The sequence below is a fragment of the Lygodium microphyllum genome, chromosome 5 (assembly GCF_053477565.2).
Source record: "Lygodium microphyllum isolate KBCC chromosome 5, Lygodium_microphyllum_v1.1.10, whole genome shotgun sequence".
NCBI classification, from domain to species: domain Eukaryota; kingdom Viridiplantae; phylum Streptophyta; class Polypodiopsida; order Schizaeales; family Lygodiaceae; genus Lygodium; species Lygodium microphyllum.
The window spans coordinates 15924968-15943524 of record NC_141139.1 but is presented as its reverse complement, the minus strand read 5'-3'; the positions used below and the strand labels follow the sequence as shown (position 1 = coordinate 15943524).

General features: G+C 40.1%; 1 protein-coding gene across 4 annotated transcripts in view; it reads left to right on the top strand.

Annotated features, from left to right (window-relative positions):
* The window catches only part of LOC148035531 (ubiquitin-conjugating enzyme E2 7-like), a 44663-nt gene extending 26390 nt beyond the window's left edge, over window positions 1-18273 (top strand). Inside the window, exons 6-7 of one of the 4 annotated variants that reach the window (XR_015690832.1) lie at window positions 16893-17008; window positions 17116-18273. Coding sequence is in view for 3 of the 4 variants with exons in the window: in XM_087677488.1 (XP_087533614.1) it covers window positions 16893-16970 (78 nt within the window). In the remaining variant the exon portion in view is untranslated. Of the gene's footprint in view, window positions 1-16892 lie in introns of all 4 variants that reach the window. The other 3 variants (XM_087677488.1, XM_087677489.1, XM_087677487.1) reach the window with 3 other exon arrangements.
* Window positions 18274-18557: the final 284 nt, after the last annotated feature.

Sequence of the window (18557 nt, the reverse complement as noted above, 5' to 3'; positions counted from 1 at the left end):
AAGTGAGATGAGCTATATAAAGATCTCAAGAAAAAAAAAAGTTACAGATAAGCATAGAAGACGCTTTGTTTTACGAGGAGATTTGATATGGCTGAAATTTGACAAAGCTTGTCTAAGAAGCTCTTATAAAACTTCATTCCAAGTCACTAAGCTCATAACAAGAAATTATGGGCCATTTAGGTCATTAAAAAGATTGATGATGTTTGTTACAAGTTTCAACTCCCATAGGATTGGAGAATTCACAATGCTTTTTATATCCATTTTCTAAAGCCTTACAAAGAGCTTACGCAGCTGGAACCTGTAATAAAGGATCCGCATGAAGTAGATGACAATAAGAGATACTTCAACTAGTATAAATAGCTTTTCCTATGATCAAGAATTAAGGAAAGAACATTTTGAGAATATTTCTATTGAGATTTAAAAATTACTCTCACTTAGATTCTAAGTGGATTCTATAAGAGTATTTTAAAGAATATTCAAAAATACTTGTAGCTTATAAAAAAGCTGTAGGACTAGAAATACTTTAAGCAACTTCTTGAGAATAAAGACGGATTTCAAAGATGGAGTGATGTAACCAACCTTTTGTATATCAACTGTTACAAGATATATTTGGCTCAATGATTTAAATTAATTTGATGCTTATATACCTTGAAATGGATTTACATATTATTTGAGTATTTTAGAAGTTCGGCTAAATGTTTATCTTTTGATACAAGTTACCAATGGCGAAAATGCCCTATAATTATATTTGGGTTGTTATCGATGAGATGTCCAAGAGGAATCAAAATTTTGGCCGGGCAGTTAGATTGATTAGAAAGTTGAGATGACTAAGACTTTTTCACTCGTATAGTCACATTGACTAGAAACCTGCATAATGAGTGGTTTGATAAGCGAAAATAGATGCCCATGATCAAAGAACCAAATCATGAACCAGTGAACCTATACAATTAAGCTATTTTAAATCCAAATTTGGCAACTCCTAAAATTTAGGAGACTGTCAGTTTTAGAAGTTATTCAAATGGAAATTCTATTTGCATCAAAGGCTCCAAAATTTTGCGAGGAATAATTTTGTCTTCATCATCTATCTCAATTTCTCAATAATTTGAGAGATTTTTAGAGCAGAAGATTTAGAATTGCTTTCTCTAAGTGACATGTCTCTTTCTCTCTCTCTCTCTCTCTCTCATCTTTTAAATTTCAGCATGGTAGATATTTCAAGTTGGATAGTTTAAAGTATAGTCTTTTATCACATTAGCGCTTACATCTATAGCTAGGCAGCTCATAAATATTGCTGTCCTGTGTTGGAATGTTGCAACTTGCACGAGTAAGGTCTCCTTAGATTGTTGCTTGTTATCTTGGGTGCAATGGCTTTTTAGATTCACCTTATGATGGCTGTAATAGTGTAACAAACCTTTTGTATATCAATTGTTACCAAGATATATTGGTTTAATGATTTCATATTAATTTAATGCTCATGTTCTTTGAAATACGATTTTTATTATATAAGTGTTTTAATATATGATTAAATATTCATCTTTCTATTTAAGGGTGGCCAATGGCTAAAACACTCTATAATTATACTTAGGTTGTCATTGATAAGATGTCCAAGAGAAATTAAAAGTTTAGCCGGATGGTTAGATTGGCAAAAAAACTCAGATGACTAAGACTTTTATACTTAGATAGTCACATTGACTAGAAGTCTATATATTGAGTGGTTTCAAAAAGTGAAACTAGATGCTCATTATTGAAGAAACAAATCATGAACTGGTGAACCTATATAATGAGTTCTCAGAAGCTAAATTTGGTGACTCTTAAAATTTAGGAGGTTACTATTTTTAGAAGTTGCTGAAATGGAAATTTTGTTCACGTCAAAGGCTCCAAAATTTCGCAAGGAATAATTTTGTCTTCAATAGTTATCTCAAATTCTTAATCATTTCAGAGGACACGTGTCATTTTGAAGAGATAAATGTTCTTACACTTGTCATTTTCAACAAACACTTGTCATTTGTAGCCTCTTACTTTCCACTTTATGTGAAATCTTAGTGATTGTGATATTGTATTAGGAATTCCTTGGTATAGAAAAAATTAAGTTTAGATTTCCTTTCAAGGGTAAAAATGCATCTTTTGATGTGGGAGTGAAAGGAAACTCTATTTTCATCTTATCTTATATACAAATTTATAAAGCAATGAAAGTCTATTTTCTCATACATGATTTTTGTCAAAGATTCTAACAAAGAGTCTAGATTTCAAGAGTCTATTTTATAGTTGAATGAGTCTCAAGGATCGAATGAGTTTCTTAAAGGAGTATAAAGATTATTTTATAGATACTTTATTTGATGAGTTACCATCAGAGAGGCCAAAAGATCATCGCATTGATCTCATTCCTAGGAGCTTATTTCCAAATAAGCCACCCTATCATATGAGTCTAACACAACAAGAGGAGATTATGAAGCAAGTGAATGAACTCTTGAAAAACTATTAAGATCTAGTTTTTTACATTTTTGCTCTCCAATCCTCTTAGTGTAGAAGAAAGATGAATCTTAGCACACGTGTGTGGAATACAGGGTCCTCAGCAAAATTACAATTCCGAATAGGTTTTTCATTTCTTTGATGATATTTTGATTCATTCAAAAGATGAAAAAGAGCGTAAGTAACACTTAAAAATAGTGTTTCAAGAACTCCGTAAATACAAACTTTATGTGAATGGCCAAAAGAGTGAATTTTTCTTAGAAGAGATTCACTACTTGGGCCATATTATACCCAAAGATGGGATTCAGATGGATCCAAAAAAAGTCAAGGCTATTGTAGAATGATTAGAATTGACTAGCGTTCATGAAGTTCGAAGTTTCGTGGGATTAAGCTCTTATTACAGGAGATTCATTAAATGGTTTGCATTGGTTGCTGGATTTATTTTTGGCTTGTTAAAATCAACAAACGACAACGATGGTATGTGTACTATTATTGACAGGTTTAGCAAACATGCTCATTTCATTCTAGTCAAGAAGACTATCAAGTCTCAAAATATGGTTAAAATATTTATTCAAGAAATCTTCAAGTATCATGGGTTATCACAATCTATTGTGGTTGGGTGATAGAGATCCACGAACGACTAATAGTGAGCTCTTTTTAAAAATTTGTTTGATAGAATATTCCTAGAACGTCAATTTATATTTCTACAGGCAAAGTACTATTTGAGATTGTATATGAAAAACCACTCTTATTACTTGTTCTAAAAACAAAGGAGGAGATATTTCATGCCAATGAGTTCGTGCGTGATATGGATATAGCTTTCGCCCAAGTTAGACGAGAGATCCAAAGTTCTTAAGAAAAACAAAAGAAAGTAGTAGATAAGTATCGTAGGCAATTGATTTTACAAGAAGGAGATTGGGTGTGGCTAAAATTTGACAAAACTTGTCTAAGAAGCTCTAACAAGCCTTCATCCCAAGTCACAAAGCTCGCAGCAAGAAATTTTGAGTATTTTAAGTCACTGAAAAGATTAATGATGTTTGTTACAGGTTACGACTTCAAGAGCATTGGAGCATTCACAATGCTTTTCATATCCAGTTTCTAAAGCCTTATGAAGGGCCTCCAGCATTGGAACTTATAATAGAGGATCCACTTGAAGTAGATAAACAAGAGAAGATACTTCAACTAGAGCAAATAGTCTTCTATGGGATCAAAAAATGAGAAAGAAGCATTTCTAGAAAATCCCCTTTGAAATGTAAAAAACACTCTTATTTAGATTCTATATGGATGTCGGAAGAGTATTTTAAAGACTATTCAAAAATACTTATAGCTCATGAAGAAGTTGTAGGATTAGAAATACTTGAAATGTCGTCTTGAGAACAAGATGGATTTCAAGAGAGAAGGATGTAACAAACCTTTTGGATATCAATTATTACCAAGATATATTGGCTCAATGATTTCAAATTAATTTAATACTCATGTACTTTGAAGGGCTTTGTATTATTGAAGTGTTTTAAAATATGATTAAATATTTAACTTTCTATTTAAGGGTGACCAATGGCTAGAACGTCCTATAATTATACTTATATCGTCATTGATAAGATGCCCAAGAGAAATTAAAAGTTTAGTCAGGCGGTCAAATTGACCAAAAAGCTCAAATGACTAAGACTTTTATACTTAGATAGTCACTTTGACTAGAAGCCCATATAATGAGTGGTCTCAGAAAGTAAAACCAGGTGCTCATGATCAAAGAATCAAACCATGAACCGGTGACCTATATATTGAAGCTCCTTAGAAGCTAAATTTGGCGACTTCTAAAATTTAGGAGGTTACTATTTTTGAAAGTTGCTTAAATGGAAATTTTGTTCATGTCCAAGGCTTCAGAATTTTGCAAGGACAATTTTATCTGAGTAGCTATCTCAAATTCTTAACCATTTGGGAGATTTTTAGAGCAGAAAGTTTGAAAGCTTTTTTATCTAGAAAAGTAACATGTGGCATCTAAAAGAGGACATATGTCATACACTTGTCATTTTCAGTAAACACTTGTGATTTGTAGCCTCTTACTTTCCACTTTTGAGCACCCAAGCCTCACACCTATATATTGGAGTTTTCTCTCTTCATTTGGAATAAGCTCTCATGTTGAAATTCAGCCACATGCCTTGTACTCTCTTATCTATAGACTCTCTCTCATCCAAGAAGCACTTTCTACTTAGCTTGATTTATTCAAAGCAGTAAAGAAGAAAATTAGCCTGCTGCTCGGAGTTTGTAGGAATAAAGGGTTCAAAAAGCTTAATTTTTAGAATTGTAGCAAATTAGCCCTTTTGTATATAGTTCAGGCACTCAGTGCGGCTCATGGTTTGTTTCAATAAATTCGTGTAAAGAGGGAGGGGCCGGTTTCCCTCTCAACATGGTGTCGACTCCTCTCTCTCTCTCTCTCTCTCTCCTAATTTTCAAGGTGATATTGATTGAGTTGGTTAAGTTTAACGTATTGTCATCTCACACAGCCTTTTTTTTTGTTGGTTAATCTTTGAAATGACTCTTTCTCTCTCTCCCCCAATCTCCAACCATTGCCAATTGACAACTTTCTAATTGCATTTGTCAACACTTTTAACCAAATTATATTAGTGTTCAAAATTTAATTTTGCAAGTTAATTTAGTTATTATTTCTTGCTAAAAAAGTAACTATACCAGCCAACAATTAAATTGGCTAGGCAAGTTTATTATCCAAGCAATCTTGAGTATTTGTTAGCCCCTAAAATGCCAAGTTCCTAATGCAACTATCGGCAGTAGTGCCTAATAAAATACGTAAGGCCAAAATTTGGCACTAGGCACCATCTAGTATATGTCAAGTATAACTTATTACAACTATTGCCTTTGGTATCCATTGACTTCTTAGGGTCCTTGGCTTGCCATTGTAAAATAACTAACTTGCACATCATATGTGCACCTTACTTTTGCACGTTTGATTAACAACTTAATCAAATGCTAAGCAAATAATTAAAATTTCACGTTCCCGCGATACATCTTTCCCTTGAAATCCTTGTAATTGTCTTGATTGCAATGCTATGTGCCAAAAGCAAAATACATTGCTATGGAATTTCCATAAGGCATTAGAGCAAAAAACATGCGTTGCTATTGCTTAACCATGGTATTGCCCAAATATTGGCAAAAAAAATTCCAGCCAGTATAACTATATTATATTGAGAGATTAGATAGTTTGAGATGGCAACAGAGCTTGTGGGCGTAGAGAGCTTGAGAGAGAGAGAGAGAGAGAGAGAGAGAGAGAGAGAGAGACGGGTGTAGCTGAACATGTTAAGTTGAATGCATGATGATTAGATGGCTTTGAGTTGAATTCCTACATCTTTACAATCACTTAGTTAAGGAATAAAAAAGGGAGATTTGAACCTAGGTCAATGGGTTGATAACACAAGTGGTTTATCATTATGGTAGCCACTTGATTACACACACAGAGAGAGAGAGAGAGAGAGAGAGAGAGAGAGAGAGAGAGAGAGAGAGAGAGAGAGAGAGAGAGAGAGAGAGAGAGAGAGGGGGGGCAGTTGTTGGGTTGTGACTCACACGTTGGAGGAGGATGAAATGGAAAAAGAAAAGGTCATTTTGACTGTGTGGTTGGATGCTTTTTGGTGTTGACTGGGCGCCATTGGATGGCTCAGGACTAAATTGGACGGATCACATGAGATGGGTTGGATCGAACTAACAAGTTTGTCCGTTGGACACAAACAACATCGCCATTGAATATGCTTTCTAAAAATCTTTGGTTGGTTGGAAAAATGTCTTAGGTTGTCATGGTCAGGTTTGATGAGAAATTCTCTATCCAAGAAGTAGTGCCTCCAATATTTTACGCTTTGAATGATGGCCATGCATATATATTGTAGCATTCTTCTTTGCATTTTGCAACCTTTTGCTCTCATAAACAATTGCATGTTGTTTCTAGTTTAAGACCCCGCACCAATGCGATCTATTGAAGTACCACATTTTGTAAAGAAGGTTTTGATAGATTCTATATAATCAAAACTGGCCCGTTGTTGAGATAGAATTTCAAAGCTTCGAAGGCTTTGAAATTCATCAGAATGCCATTGCTTTCTTGGTCAAATCATGGAATGGTCTAGCAACAACCATTGTATTCTGTAAACTACTTGATGAATCTCATGTAATAAGAGCATAATCTTGAGAAATTTCTACAGTGGTCAATTTTGGCCATTCAACATAGCCTTAAACTCCATCTAGATCCCATATATGGATACAATTTGTCAGAGCGCATTGAATGCGGAAGCATATGACCGGACTGAGAAGAAAAGGCGTGAACATGAGAGAGAGAGAGAGAGAGAGAGAGAGAGAGAGAGAGAGAGAGAGAGAGAGGTATGAATGCTGTACAATTTCTTCTTTAGTCTTCAACGTTCTCTCTCTCTCTTCCCCCCCTTCCCCCCCGACCTCATAGAAAACTGAATGTGCGTGACCCTTGGGCAAGCTGGCTATAAATAGCCAAAAATAATAAAATAAAATGCAATAGGTTGGTCAGGTTGAAAACTGGCTGAATGCAGCAAACTGATAAATAAAATAATGAAATAATCAAAATCTGCTGTGATCGCTGCTTGTATACAAACTATTGGACGTACTTCAAACTAGGAAAATCTGCCCTAAACCGTCTAGACACAACTTGTGCCCCGCTGTCTTGGGAATGACCAAATCTCTAACGTCCCCTCTCAGATCTTGGATATGACATGGCTTATGGATTTGAAATGCTAATAAAGAATGGCCTAAGAAAGTGCTTTGGTAAACAAATCTGCTACATTATCCTCTATCTTACAATTTTGCACATTTATGGTTCCATCGAAGAGCTTCTCATGAATGTAATGATATTGTATCTTGACGTTCTGTCCTAACATGGAAAATGAGATTTTATGCCAAAGTTATGCAACTCTCATTGTTGCACAAAAGTGTAGTACCTCTTGGCTATGAACAACCAGGCTCCTTCAACCGCCTTCGAAGCCAAACTGTCTCACAAGTAGTAGCAATAAGTACAAGCTGCTCGATACTCAGCCTTCGTAGATGATAGGTCTTGCTACTCCACGAGAGAGCATGTGTATTCGAAATGAAGCAATAACTTGTTGACCTCATGTGGTCAACATCTCCAACCTAGTTTGAGTTCATCTAGCCTCGTAACACCAAAGTTGAACCATTTGCACGTGTTGGATAAGATAGGCCAAGATCGAGAGTATCCCCTTGAAACTAGCCTTCCTTCTTGTAAAGGGTGGTAATTCCTTCATCAAGCACTTAATTACAACAACTATTAAATGAGCATAAACTAAAATAGACACATTACCTTATCAATCTTGGACAATAGACACCTGGTTAGCCCCATAATTGGTAACCCTTTTAATATTTCTTTAACTTTGATTGCTAATGGATTGAGTACAAGTTGAGATTCCACAATCTGCTCTGTTGATCCAAAAGCCCCTTATACATACAATCAACAAGCAATTTGGGCCAATTGCCCCTTGATTTTCACCCAAGAATTGCACAAATGGAATTATCGACTAGCCAAATGTTGCCCCAATTCACAATGGATGGCTTGGTATTTGAAATCCTCGTCAATTCCATGAATTTTAGGTTCTGATTTCAGTATACTATACCTTCTCTTGTTGGCATGGGTTCCAAGGTGGTTGCTAAACCCTAATTTTTACAAATATTTAGGGTTAACAGTTGTCCACCAAATTTAGTTGAGATCTGCTAAAAAAGGTTGAGAAATGCTGATATCTCTTGAGAATGGATTGAAGAAGGTGAAAAAGAAAGAAAGAAAGAAAGATATATTAATGTCTACATAAGGATAATGTGGCCTATGAGACAAAATCCAGAGTACATCCATGTCTAATATCATCTCATCAGTAAGGTAAAGATAACATTACAAATAAGTGGGTTGCCTATGAAACAATACTGAAAATAACTATACCATGGGACTATACTAGGGTTGAACCAAGTGTAGTGTTGTCCATCGATAGAAAAGAAAAGGAAAGGAAAGGAGAACCGGATTTGATAGAGCCATGTACAAAAGTGTGGTGGAGACTATGGGCTGTAGCTGATCTCAAGATCTACACATGATCTCAGCTATGATGCGGTCCCTAGTTGCTTCACTGATATGCCTGGTGGCGAGTCTTCGGTGTCTTGTGATAATGGCTCTAATCCGATTGTGGTGTGGCCTCCTCGAATGTGGTCCTGGTAGACGGGGTCGTCGTGCTTGACGAAGGAAAATGGCTCTATCCAATGTGATTCCACGGTGTGGCTTGTAAGGTGTCTGGCAGGGTGGCTCTGTCTCTGCTAGGTTGATAGTGTCAGTAGGGTCGGCTTTGTAGAAGAGTTCTGTCACTGCTCTCTGTGTGTCCCCTTTTGGATGAGCTGGCCTCTTGTCTCGTAGTAGTGCAATTCGGCGCCTCTTGAGCTCCAGGAGGAAAAGACCTAGGCATATCTGGTCCTCGTACTCCATGATGTGACGAAGGGGTCCAAATCCATCACAGAAGAGACAATGGTACCGTCCTCGTATGTCATAGTATACTATGCATCTGCAGCCTATGTGAGGAGGTGCGAATCTGTCCGATAGCAATCCGTACGCTATGGGAGAGATGAGTGTCCATATATGTTGGCCGAATAGTGAAATCATCATTAGAGAGACACAAGAAATGACTCCTGTAGAACTGCATCCTCCATCCTAGAGGGAGTGGTGGATGGATCCATGTCCTTGCTATCTCAATCCTCAAGATATCAGCCTTGATCACCTGGTTCAGCTTTGATTGACTGAGAGAAAGTGTAGGGTAGTCAAGGCTATAATCCAAAGGCGGAAGATGATGGTCAATATCCAAGCCATGTAGGCTCATCCAAATAGCCATCTGTGAAAACCAACAGTTCTCGCTTCCTGTTGCTAGTTGTCTAGATGAGGTTAGTGCCAATCTAGAGTATCTATGGTGTGGAAGTTTCCATAGTCTGTGCCAAAAGGTCACTGCCTTGAAGAGTGCCTTCGTAACTATAGGTGTTGTCCCTAGCTTTGCTCTGACAATGGGATGTGGGGTGGAGGGCTTACTCCTAATCATGCGTGCTATCATTATCATCAATGGCCTTTCCATGCTATCCCAACCATCATAATAATCCCTCTCTACTCCATTCTGATTAGTGAGTGGGCTAAAACGCCTGTGGTACAAACTGCAACCCCATACCTTTGCTCCATATAGTAATGTAGGTGTGAATAGGGTGTCAAACAACCAGAGTTTGGTGCGGGGCTCCTAGAATTGTATGTGAGCACATCGACTCTCGAGTGCCCCTAGTGCTGCATATCCACGTGCCAGACGTGCCTCTGATGCCCCTCTCAACGAAAAACGTGGTCCAGAGAAGGTGACTCCCAAATAGACATATTCCCTCACATGTTCTAGTATGTCTCCCCCAAATGTGAACTGGTACATAGATCTAGTCACCCATGTTGTTGAAGTATTGAAAACCATGGTTTTAGTCTTGCCAAGGTTCACTGTGAGGTCTTTATCTCTATAGAAGATGTGCAGAGCGTCCAGATATGGCACTGCAATCCCTCCGGTGAATCTGAAATGAGAATAATATCATCTGCATACAGTAATATCGGTATCAACACCCCTGCCAGGCTGGCTCCAGCTCCTCCTCCTCGGTCTATGTAATCAGACACTTCATCTATGTATAGACCAAACAATGTGGGTGAAAGTGGATATCCTTGTTTCACTCCTATGGTACTGTCAATCCTCTCTGATAGCCCCCCAGGTGCTCATACATGACTTGTCATTGTCTCATATAATGCATAGACACCCCATCGTATACCCTCTGGTACTCCAATGTCTTGCAATCTCTACATGATGCGTGTATGAGGCATTGTATCAAAAGCTTTGCGAAAGTCTACAAAGCAACAATAGATCCGCTTGTCCTGGGCTCGACCCTCCTCAATAATGGCTCTTAAGTGTGAGAATATGGTCCAGTGTGGTATATCCTCGTCTGAAACTTGCCTGTCCTTGTGCTCTCTTGCCTTGCATTTAGAAACTCTATGAACCGTATATCTCGACTTGTGTAGATATCACGTGAGATGGGATTATATTTCCTGTATCTGTGTGACTTAGAGCTATAGCCAACAAACACTTGTTTCTTGAAAACCGAATCAAACTTATCTCTATTTCTTTGGAATGTGAACATAGGTATCACATCTCAACACCTTTGAAATAGGAAATATTCGGCTTTAGCCTAAAATACACTCAAAAGGATTCATACTTGTGTGGTAGATGTAGGTATACTTGTGATGGTAGATGTAGGTGACCGATTTAGAATATGAAGTGTGGTGGTTTCTACTTTGGCCCAAAGACATCAAGGTGTCTATCCCTGCGATGCTCCATCATAGTTCGAGCCATCTTGATCACACTCTTGTTCTTTTACTCAAAAAACCGCTCTCTACTATAGGAGTGTTTATGTCAGCATACTCTTGATGAATTCCTCGATCTGCAAAACCAAGACAATGCGTTGGAGACGAACTCTCCACCTTTGTTGGATGCTACTGTCTTAAGCTTGTCTTAAGCTTCTTGTCTGATGAGTTTTCCTCGAAGATGAGTCTATTCTTAAAATGTGAGAAGGCTTCGAATGTGAGTACTAGAAAATATGCCCATGTCATCTTGCTGTAATCATCCACAATCAACATAAATTATAGTCTACAGATTCCCCTCGAGTGACTTAGTCTGCATCCGTCCACACACATCTATAGAAACAAGCTCCGAAGATTCCTTTGCCCTTTTTGAAGCCGTGTTGGGAATTACATCTCTATGCTGTCTACCACGGATCTAAGAGATACAGTGGATGGCTCACCCCAACTAGTGGCAATCCATGCAAAAGCTGGCCATTAGTTGCCTTCCTAAGGTACTCGTAGTTGAGGTGGCCGTATTGAGCATGCCATAGCTCAGATTGAGACTGAGAAGTAAGTTTGAGGAACTCCGCATCTTATAGACACCTTTCTTCTCATGCCCTTGGCAAAGCACACGTCCTATCTTCCCATCAAGAACTCGAAAGGAGTCCTTGTCAAACTCAATTGTGAGGCCAAGTCCACAAATCTAGCTCATTGAAAGGAGATGATAACTCGAGCTTGGAACATAAAGAATCTCCAAAGTGTGAGCATAAGCATGTTCATCGAGACTTAGCCGCATATCACCCTTACCTTGTATAGAAAGTGAAGAATTTATACCCTTCAATTGTTCCTCTTGGTTCAAGAGCATAGAAACCAACTCCTCCCATTTAATGGTCTTCTTCTTTCCTGAAGCAATCAAAGCAGAGCAGAATGCATTGAATCTAGGGGGCAACTGCAACAACAAGGTAATTGCTATAGCGCTCGAGGAATCGGCCTGCCAGCATTTTGAACTTGCATCGGTAGTTGTCAAAGCTTGTTAACATACTCCCACATGGAAGCAGACTTGTTGGATTCAAAGTCCATATCTGCACCTCCAAAGAAATCCTCTTCATGATAGCCATCCTGTTATAGAGCTGATTTAGTTTTAGCCATATCTCTCGAGCATTGGTAAGACGTATAATATGGGCTATCACGGTTGGAGCAGAAAGAAATAAGAAAGAAGAGATGTAGGCGTTCAACTTGTCCCAGTGTGCTTGTACCTTTACCAACTCCGCTTTCTCAGAAAGAATAAAGTTTGGAAAGATCTTGGGATGATGGACAATCAATAGGCTGTCAAAAGATGACGTACCAGCGAGACAGTAGGGTTTGCGGGGAGGAACACGGAGTGAACTCGGCAAACATGGAGAAGAGAAGAGAAGAGAGAAGAAACTCTGATGAATGGAATGATGAAGTTCCGAATCATGGAGTGAATGTGATACAAGGGAACAAGGGTGCCGTAGCACAAGGAAGATGATGAAGACAGTCACGAACCACGAACCGCAATGTCCTCTTGAAGGGATGTGAGGGTAGTGGAGAGGTTGGAGAGGAGGTGATGGACTGAATGAATCAACCGTAAGGAATGAATGAGAGAGTGGCCTATAAATAGGCATAGTCAGTCTAGGATGGCGCCCCTTTTTGGGGTTGCAAACCCTAAACGCAAAACATAGAAACGTAAAAAACGGATAAAGGGCAAAGGGTTTCTCAATACCCCCTCTAAGACCCAAAAAGGGGAACAAGAGAAGAGTGAGGTGGAGATGCAATGCTACATGCTGAAGAATGCTCATGTAGCAAGTGCCACTTGGACAGTGTCCCTCGTGGGGAAATTGTTCACTTGCCCAAGCGACCTAGTACAAAGATGATGAAAACATGCAATGCATAGGAGGAATGTCGGACTTTGTGTGGTGTCGAGAACCATAAGGATATGCTCGTACTTGATCTCAGGAGGTGGCTCCATACTAACCAAGTGACCAAGGTAAGAAGAGAAGAGGAGGAGGAAGATGTAGAGGATCCCTAAGATCCAAGATTTCCATCGGAAAGGGAACCTGCAGTAAAGAGCAGTAGACAGAGTAAACTGGAGAACCTGAAACTCAATCTTGGGAGAGAAGCCACTAGCTCCTTGTATCCATGCTGGAAGGAATACGAAGGTCTCGTCACCGAGTCGTGGCTGAACCTTCGAGGTCCCAATTTAGGTGGTACTTGAAGATCTTGGGTATCAGTAGAAGAGATGACTGGTCGAAGACAAACACCCCAAGAAAGTAGAGGATGGGTGAAGAACTTCATGTGGAGTAGGTTCCCCTGTTGAGGTGGGAGATGGAGGGGTCCCCACTGAAGTCGAAGAAGAAGTAAATGCCCCCTCTAAGGGCAAAGAAATAACATATCCCTTTGAATCCCCCTCTGAAGTAGATAGGGAATCCAAAAACTCATGGATCACAAACTCCGAAATGTTTGATGATGAAGGAAGTGCCGCCGGTCATGCCGAAGAAGGTATCTAGGATGCTGAAGAGCTCCTAAAGATAGCCTCTCGAACTTGAGTAGTCGAGGGTGGGGAAGGGTGGGGCTCAGAATGAGCAAGAGATGGGCAACAGTTGTTGTCTCTTAGTGGAGCAGACTGGGTAGCCGAAGAGGAAGGAGTAGAGCAGCCACTGTCTCTCAAAGGAGCAGACTGACAAGGAGACAGTATCAAACAATCACTGTCTCTCAATGGAGCGAACTGTAGATCCGTAGGTCGTGGAAGCCACTGTACTTGAAAATAAGTGGGAGAAGACTACTGCTGGCATTGCGACGATCTCTCGGAGGTCGTAGCGCCAATCGATCCTCCATGTGGTCGAAAGGACTTAGTGCGCATCGGATGTGTCTTAGTGCCTTGAGCATAGTACTCTGATAGCTGATGCAGAATAATCTTTGTGGCCTAGAAAGAAGAGGTGGCACAAGGAGTGCCTGGTGGAAGACACATGTACTCTTAGTGCCTTGAGCATAGTACTCTGATAGCTGATGCAGAATAATCTTAGTGCCTTGAGCATAGTACTCTGATAGCTGATGCAGAATAATCTTTGTGGCCTAGAAAGAAGAGGTGGCACAAGGAGTGCCTGGTGGAAGACACATGTACTCCGAAGGGGTGGGGAGCAAAGGTCGAAGCCGGCAAGCATTGGTGGTGTGTCCGATGATGCCACAGTAGGAGCACTCAGTAGTCTGGTCATCTATTGGTAAAGAAGCCATGGATACCAGTGTGCCTTGCTGAAGAAGGAAGAGGTCAGCCACCATGAACCACGAACCGCAATGTCCGCCTCAAGGGGTGGGAGGGTAGTGGAAGTACTGGAAGTGAGCTGCGAGTGGGAGGAGGATGCGGCCAGTAGTAAGAGGTTGCAACTAGTAGAAAAACTCAGGTGAGGAGAGAGAAAGACTAAAAACGTAGGTGAGGAGAGAGAAAGAATAAAAACGTAGGCAGGACAGCTTGTAGGAGAGAGAAAGACTAAAAACGCAGGCAGCAGGACTGTGATGATGTGGCAGGCTGTACGGCAGCAGGTTTGCACAGGAACAATAGTCGCCTGGCTGAAATTAGCTTCAAACTGCGCGAAGAGGGTCGGAAATCAGGTGTCAATTGATGGAGACAACAATGGACAGCTTCGGTTGAGATGTCCTCTGCGAATGGGGTGTGGGCAGTAAGCTGAAACACTTGAAATCTGCAAAAACGAGATTTTGATGCAGCGGAAGAAGAAGAGAAGTGGATGCCAAACGTGTCACCGATCATTGACTTCACTGGAGTGGAGGATCTTCGTTGCTAGATGAGCAGATCTAGCTCTAATACCATGTCAAAAGATGACGTACCAGCGAGACAGTAGGGTTTGCGGGGAGGAACACGGAGTGAACTCGGTAAACATGGAGAAGAGAAGAGGAGAGAAGAAACTCTGATGAATGGAATGATGAAGTTCCAAATCATGGAGTGAATGTGATACAAGGGAAGAAGGGTGCCGTAGCACAAGGAAGATGATGAAGACAGTCACGAACCACGAACCGCTATGTCCTCCTAAAGGGGTGTGAGGGTAGTGGAGAGGTTGGAGAGGAGGTGATGGACTGAATGAATCAACCGTAAGGAATGAATGAGAGAGTGGCCTATAAATAGGCATAGTCAGTCTAGGATGACGCCCCTTTTTGGGGCTGCAAACCCTAAACGCAAAACGCAGAAATGCAAAAAACGGGGTGAAGGATTTCTCAACATAGCCTCTGTCAAGAACTTCACGAAATCATAAGACTCCAAGATGGCAAGCATCATCATCCGCCAAATGCAGTAGTTCTCTCCATATAGCTTTTGATCTTGTGGAAGAGCTAGTAAGATGCGGACCTTCTAGTCCATAGTCGCCTAGAACTCCACATCAATTTCGGACAACATGACTCATGAATAACCTACACAAAAACAAGGGTAGCCCCCTCTGACTCCAAAAAGGTAGTTTGCTAGGGCTTCCGCCACTCCTCCGTCACATGGCCTTAACTACTAGAGGCGATTAAAAAACAAAACCTGCTGTAAAAGGCTGAAAACACAGCCTTTTCTCCTCCTTTGATGGCAAAAACCTACAAAAAACAGCAAACTTCCTTTCTTTCTTGTGCGTCTCCACTCGCTTCAGCCTTGTGTCGATTTGCAGCCCTCACGCTCACCCTCAAACTCTGAACAGTGAAAACACAGCCTTGGGAGGATAGAAAGTGTAGCCAGCCCATCAATTTCTTTTTCGGAGCTTTTGGGCCAATTTGTCGAACTGAAACACTGAAATCTCATCTTTTCTACCACTCTAGAATTTTTGTTTGGGGCTGTAGCTTGACATCCCCTCTTAGGAATACAATAGAATCCTAAGGGAGATGAGAAAATAGGCTCTTTGCCTGGCCCAAAAGATCTCAACCCCAGAGAAACCAAGGCATTTGACAAAGATGTCCCAAAGGACTGCACTAGGGGATGGAGAGCTGGCTCATCCTGCTGTGCACATTTCCCAGATCTTCAGGTATGTCTTGGCACATTGTATTAACTGCATATGAGGAGAGGATAATAGAGAACCAACATCTTTCAGAGCTACTACTCTTTAGCTAGTTACCTCATATTGTCATTGAGCTCTAGATATATTTGGTCTTCCTTCCTTAAGGCTAACTCAAGAGACATTTGAGGTTGGAGTGTGGTAGAGAGGTAGACCACTCACATAGTGTAGACAATCAGAGTAGACCAGGGTGGGGAGTTTATGTTCCATAAGTCTCGGTGATATTGTTCATCATATGGCAGTGGCACTGAAGCGGAGTGTGCAAGTGTCTACACACAGTAAAAAATCGTCTAGACAAGCATAATAACTGGCTACTGTTGAGCGCAGGGGACTACCTACATCGTGAGAGATTTTGATATCACTCTGCATGCCTGGGGGCAGGGGGTTTTCACAGACTTTCACTGTTGGTGAGGATATGGAATGTGTAGACACATTGTGCCATCGATTTCTCGTATTGCCTTCGTACTTATGTCGCACCTAAATATATTGTCAGTCTTTTGCTTTTGGTGGTATTGTAGCATTCTCTTTTTTCTTCTTTTGCTTCTGCATTTTGCATTGCTAACACATATGGCTTCTCTGAATCAGCTTGAAGTGTTTACGTATGTGTTGGTACACTAGGCAGTGTGGATTGGGAAATCCAATTTCTTGCTAAGTGGGTGCAAAGAATACATGCACATTTTATCAAAAGTCTTAGTGCAATACTGTTAAGGAATATATCACGCGAACCTTCTGTTTTTACAATGTGTAACTAGTATACTCTTGACTGCAGAAAGTGAAACACATTTTGTTTGAAGCATCAATGTAACGGATGTTAAGGAACATGTTAGTGCCAGCCTTGATGCCTCTAATCATCAGACTGAATACTGCTGCACTGCCAACCATTCTTCATAGGTGTCTTTGGTTCGTTAATGTGGGGTAATCACTCAGGCATTCTAAGTACTTGCACATGTTGATAATTGCAGAAAGAATGGCGTGATAACAGAGAAGAATTCAAGCGTAAAGTCAGCCGCATTGTGAGACGATCTCAGGAAGCCCTGTGATGAACAAGGGATTATCTGCACATGCTTAAGCCTTACGGGTATGTTATTGTTTTGTGGGTGTGTAATTGCTGGGTATTGGAGTTGCAGACTACAATCCGGGATTTTGTGCTGAGATTTGCAGCCATGATTTTGATGTATACAATAGGTGAATCTTACTTTTCCAATATCCAAAAGCTTGTAACTGGGGTTTGGTATAGACAACAAACTTTTTGGATGTGCCATGCAGTCCAGCAAGCTGGGTTCTTTTCAGCCCTTCAGTTGTATTTTGATATGAAATCGTATCATCCAGCATCTGTCACAAGTCAATAAAGATGTGTGGCATAGATTTTGACTACATTTTCTCAAATGGGGCATGCCTACTCAATTATGCCGCTACACTTGTTCCCTTACTTTAACCAGGAGAAGAGGACTTTGTTTCCTGTATTTCACCTTGATCAGTCCAGCCATGTAAAGTGTCACAAGGAACTCTTCTCAAGTATGATTACAAATGCATAGGGTGATATTTTGAGTGAGCAGCATGGTGAATGCCTTGTGTCCATGTTCTGCAGTATTTACTTGGTCCATGCTAGTCATAGTCTGGAGGACAAGTGGCAAGTGTAGTGAAGTCGTTTGTAACTAACAGGAATAGTGCCTGCCCCCCCACCCCAAAAAGAAAAACAAGAAAAAGAACAACAAAAAAGTTCACTCCAGTAATTTTTGCAAAACACATTTGTCCCTGTGCAATGACTTTCCTGCAATTCTAGGGGAGTTTCTGACTCACAGGGTTACGATATAGAATACCAACTAATGGTGATAAGCTGCTTTATGTAATGGAAATTGTGTCCTACAAAGAGTAGCTTTTCAAGAGTGCCTTTTGCTGGGTCCACCCTTGTTGGAGAACAGTAGAACAGAAGCTACTAAGAATCCCTCCCTTGGTAGCTGGCATTGCGTTGGAACTCTACAAGAGAATATTTTTGTAGCAATGTGAAAGTACAATCAACAAGGTATACCACAGTTTCAAGTGCGCAGACTTGGAGATTAAGCCATTAGTTTATGTGTTGCTTTGTAGAATGCTAACGTGGATCTTAAAACATAATTGATTGGATATGCTGTCCCTAGGGAAACTTTCATGACAGGGAGAGGGATGGCAGGGTTGGGACAAATGGCACTAGAGTCAATTGTTATGTGGAAAAATATACTTTTACACATATCAATTTTGTAAATCAATTGTAGTGCTGTACTGACAAGGAAACCTTGTAAGGCAATCAAGTCTCATATTGATGATACAGATGTTTGATCCGAGAATTTACAAAGGTCGTCTTCAAACTGTTATAAGGTGCATGAGACTAGCAATATACTAGAATGATATACATTAACATACAAATATTGTGGGTTTTTTTGTAATTTATTTGATGAAATATGAATTAAAAAATAATATGGCATGACAAGAAAAAGTGGTTTGCCACTTCAGATTAAGTGGAGATTTCAACGCATTGAGAGCATATTGTTGTTTTGTGTGGTGGTTGGCATGCTTTTAAAAAAAGGATGATTCTTTAAGCTTTAAAGAGCTAAAAGCCACATGTAAGCATAGCCTTACAGTTTGAAGTG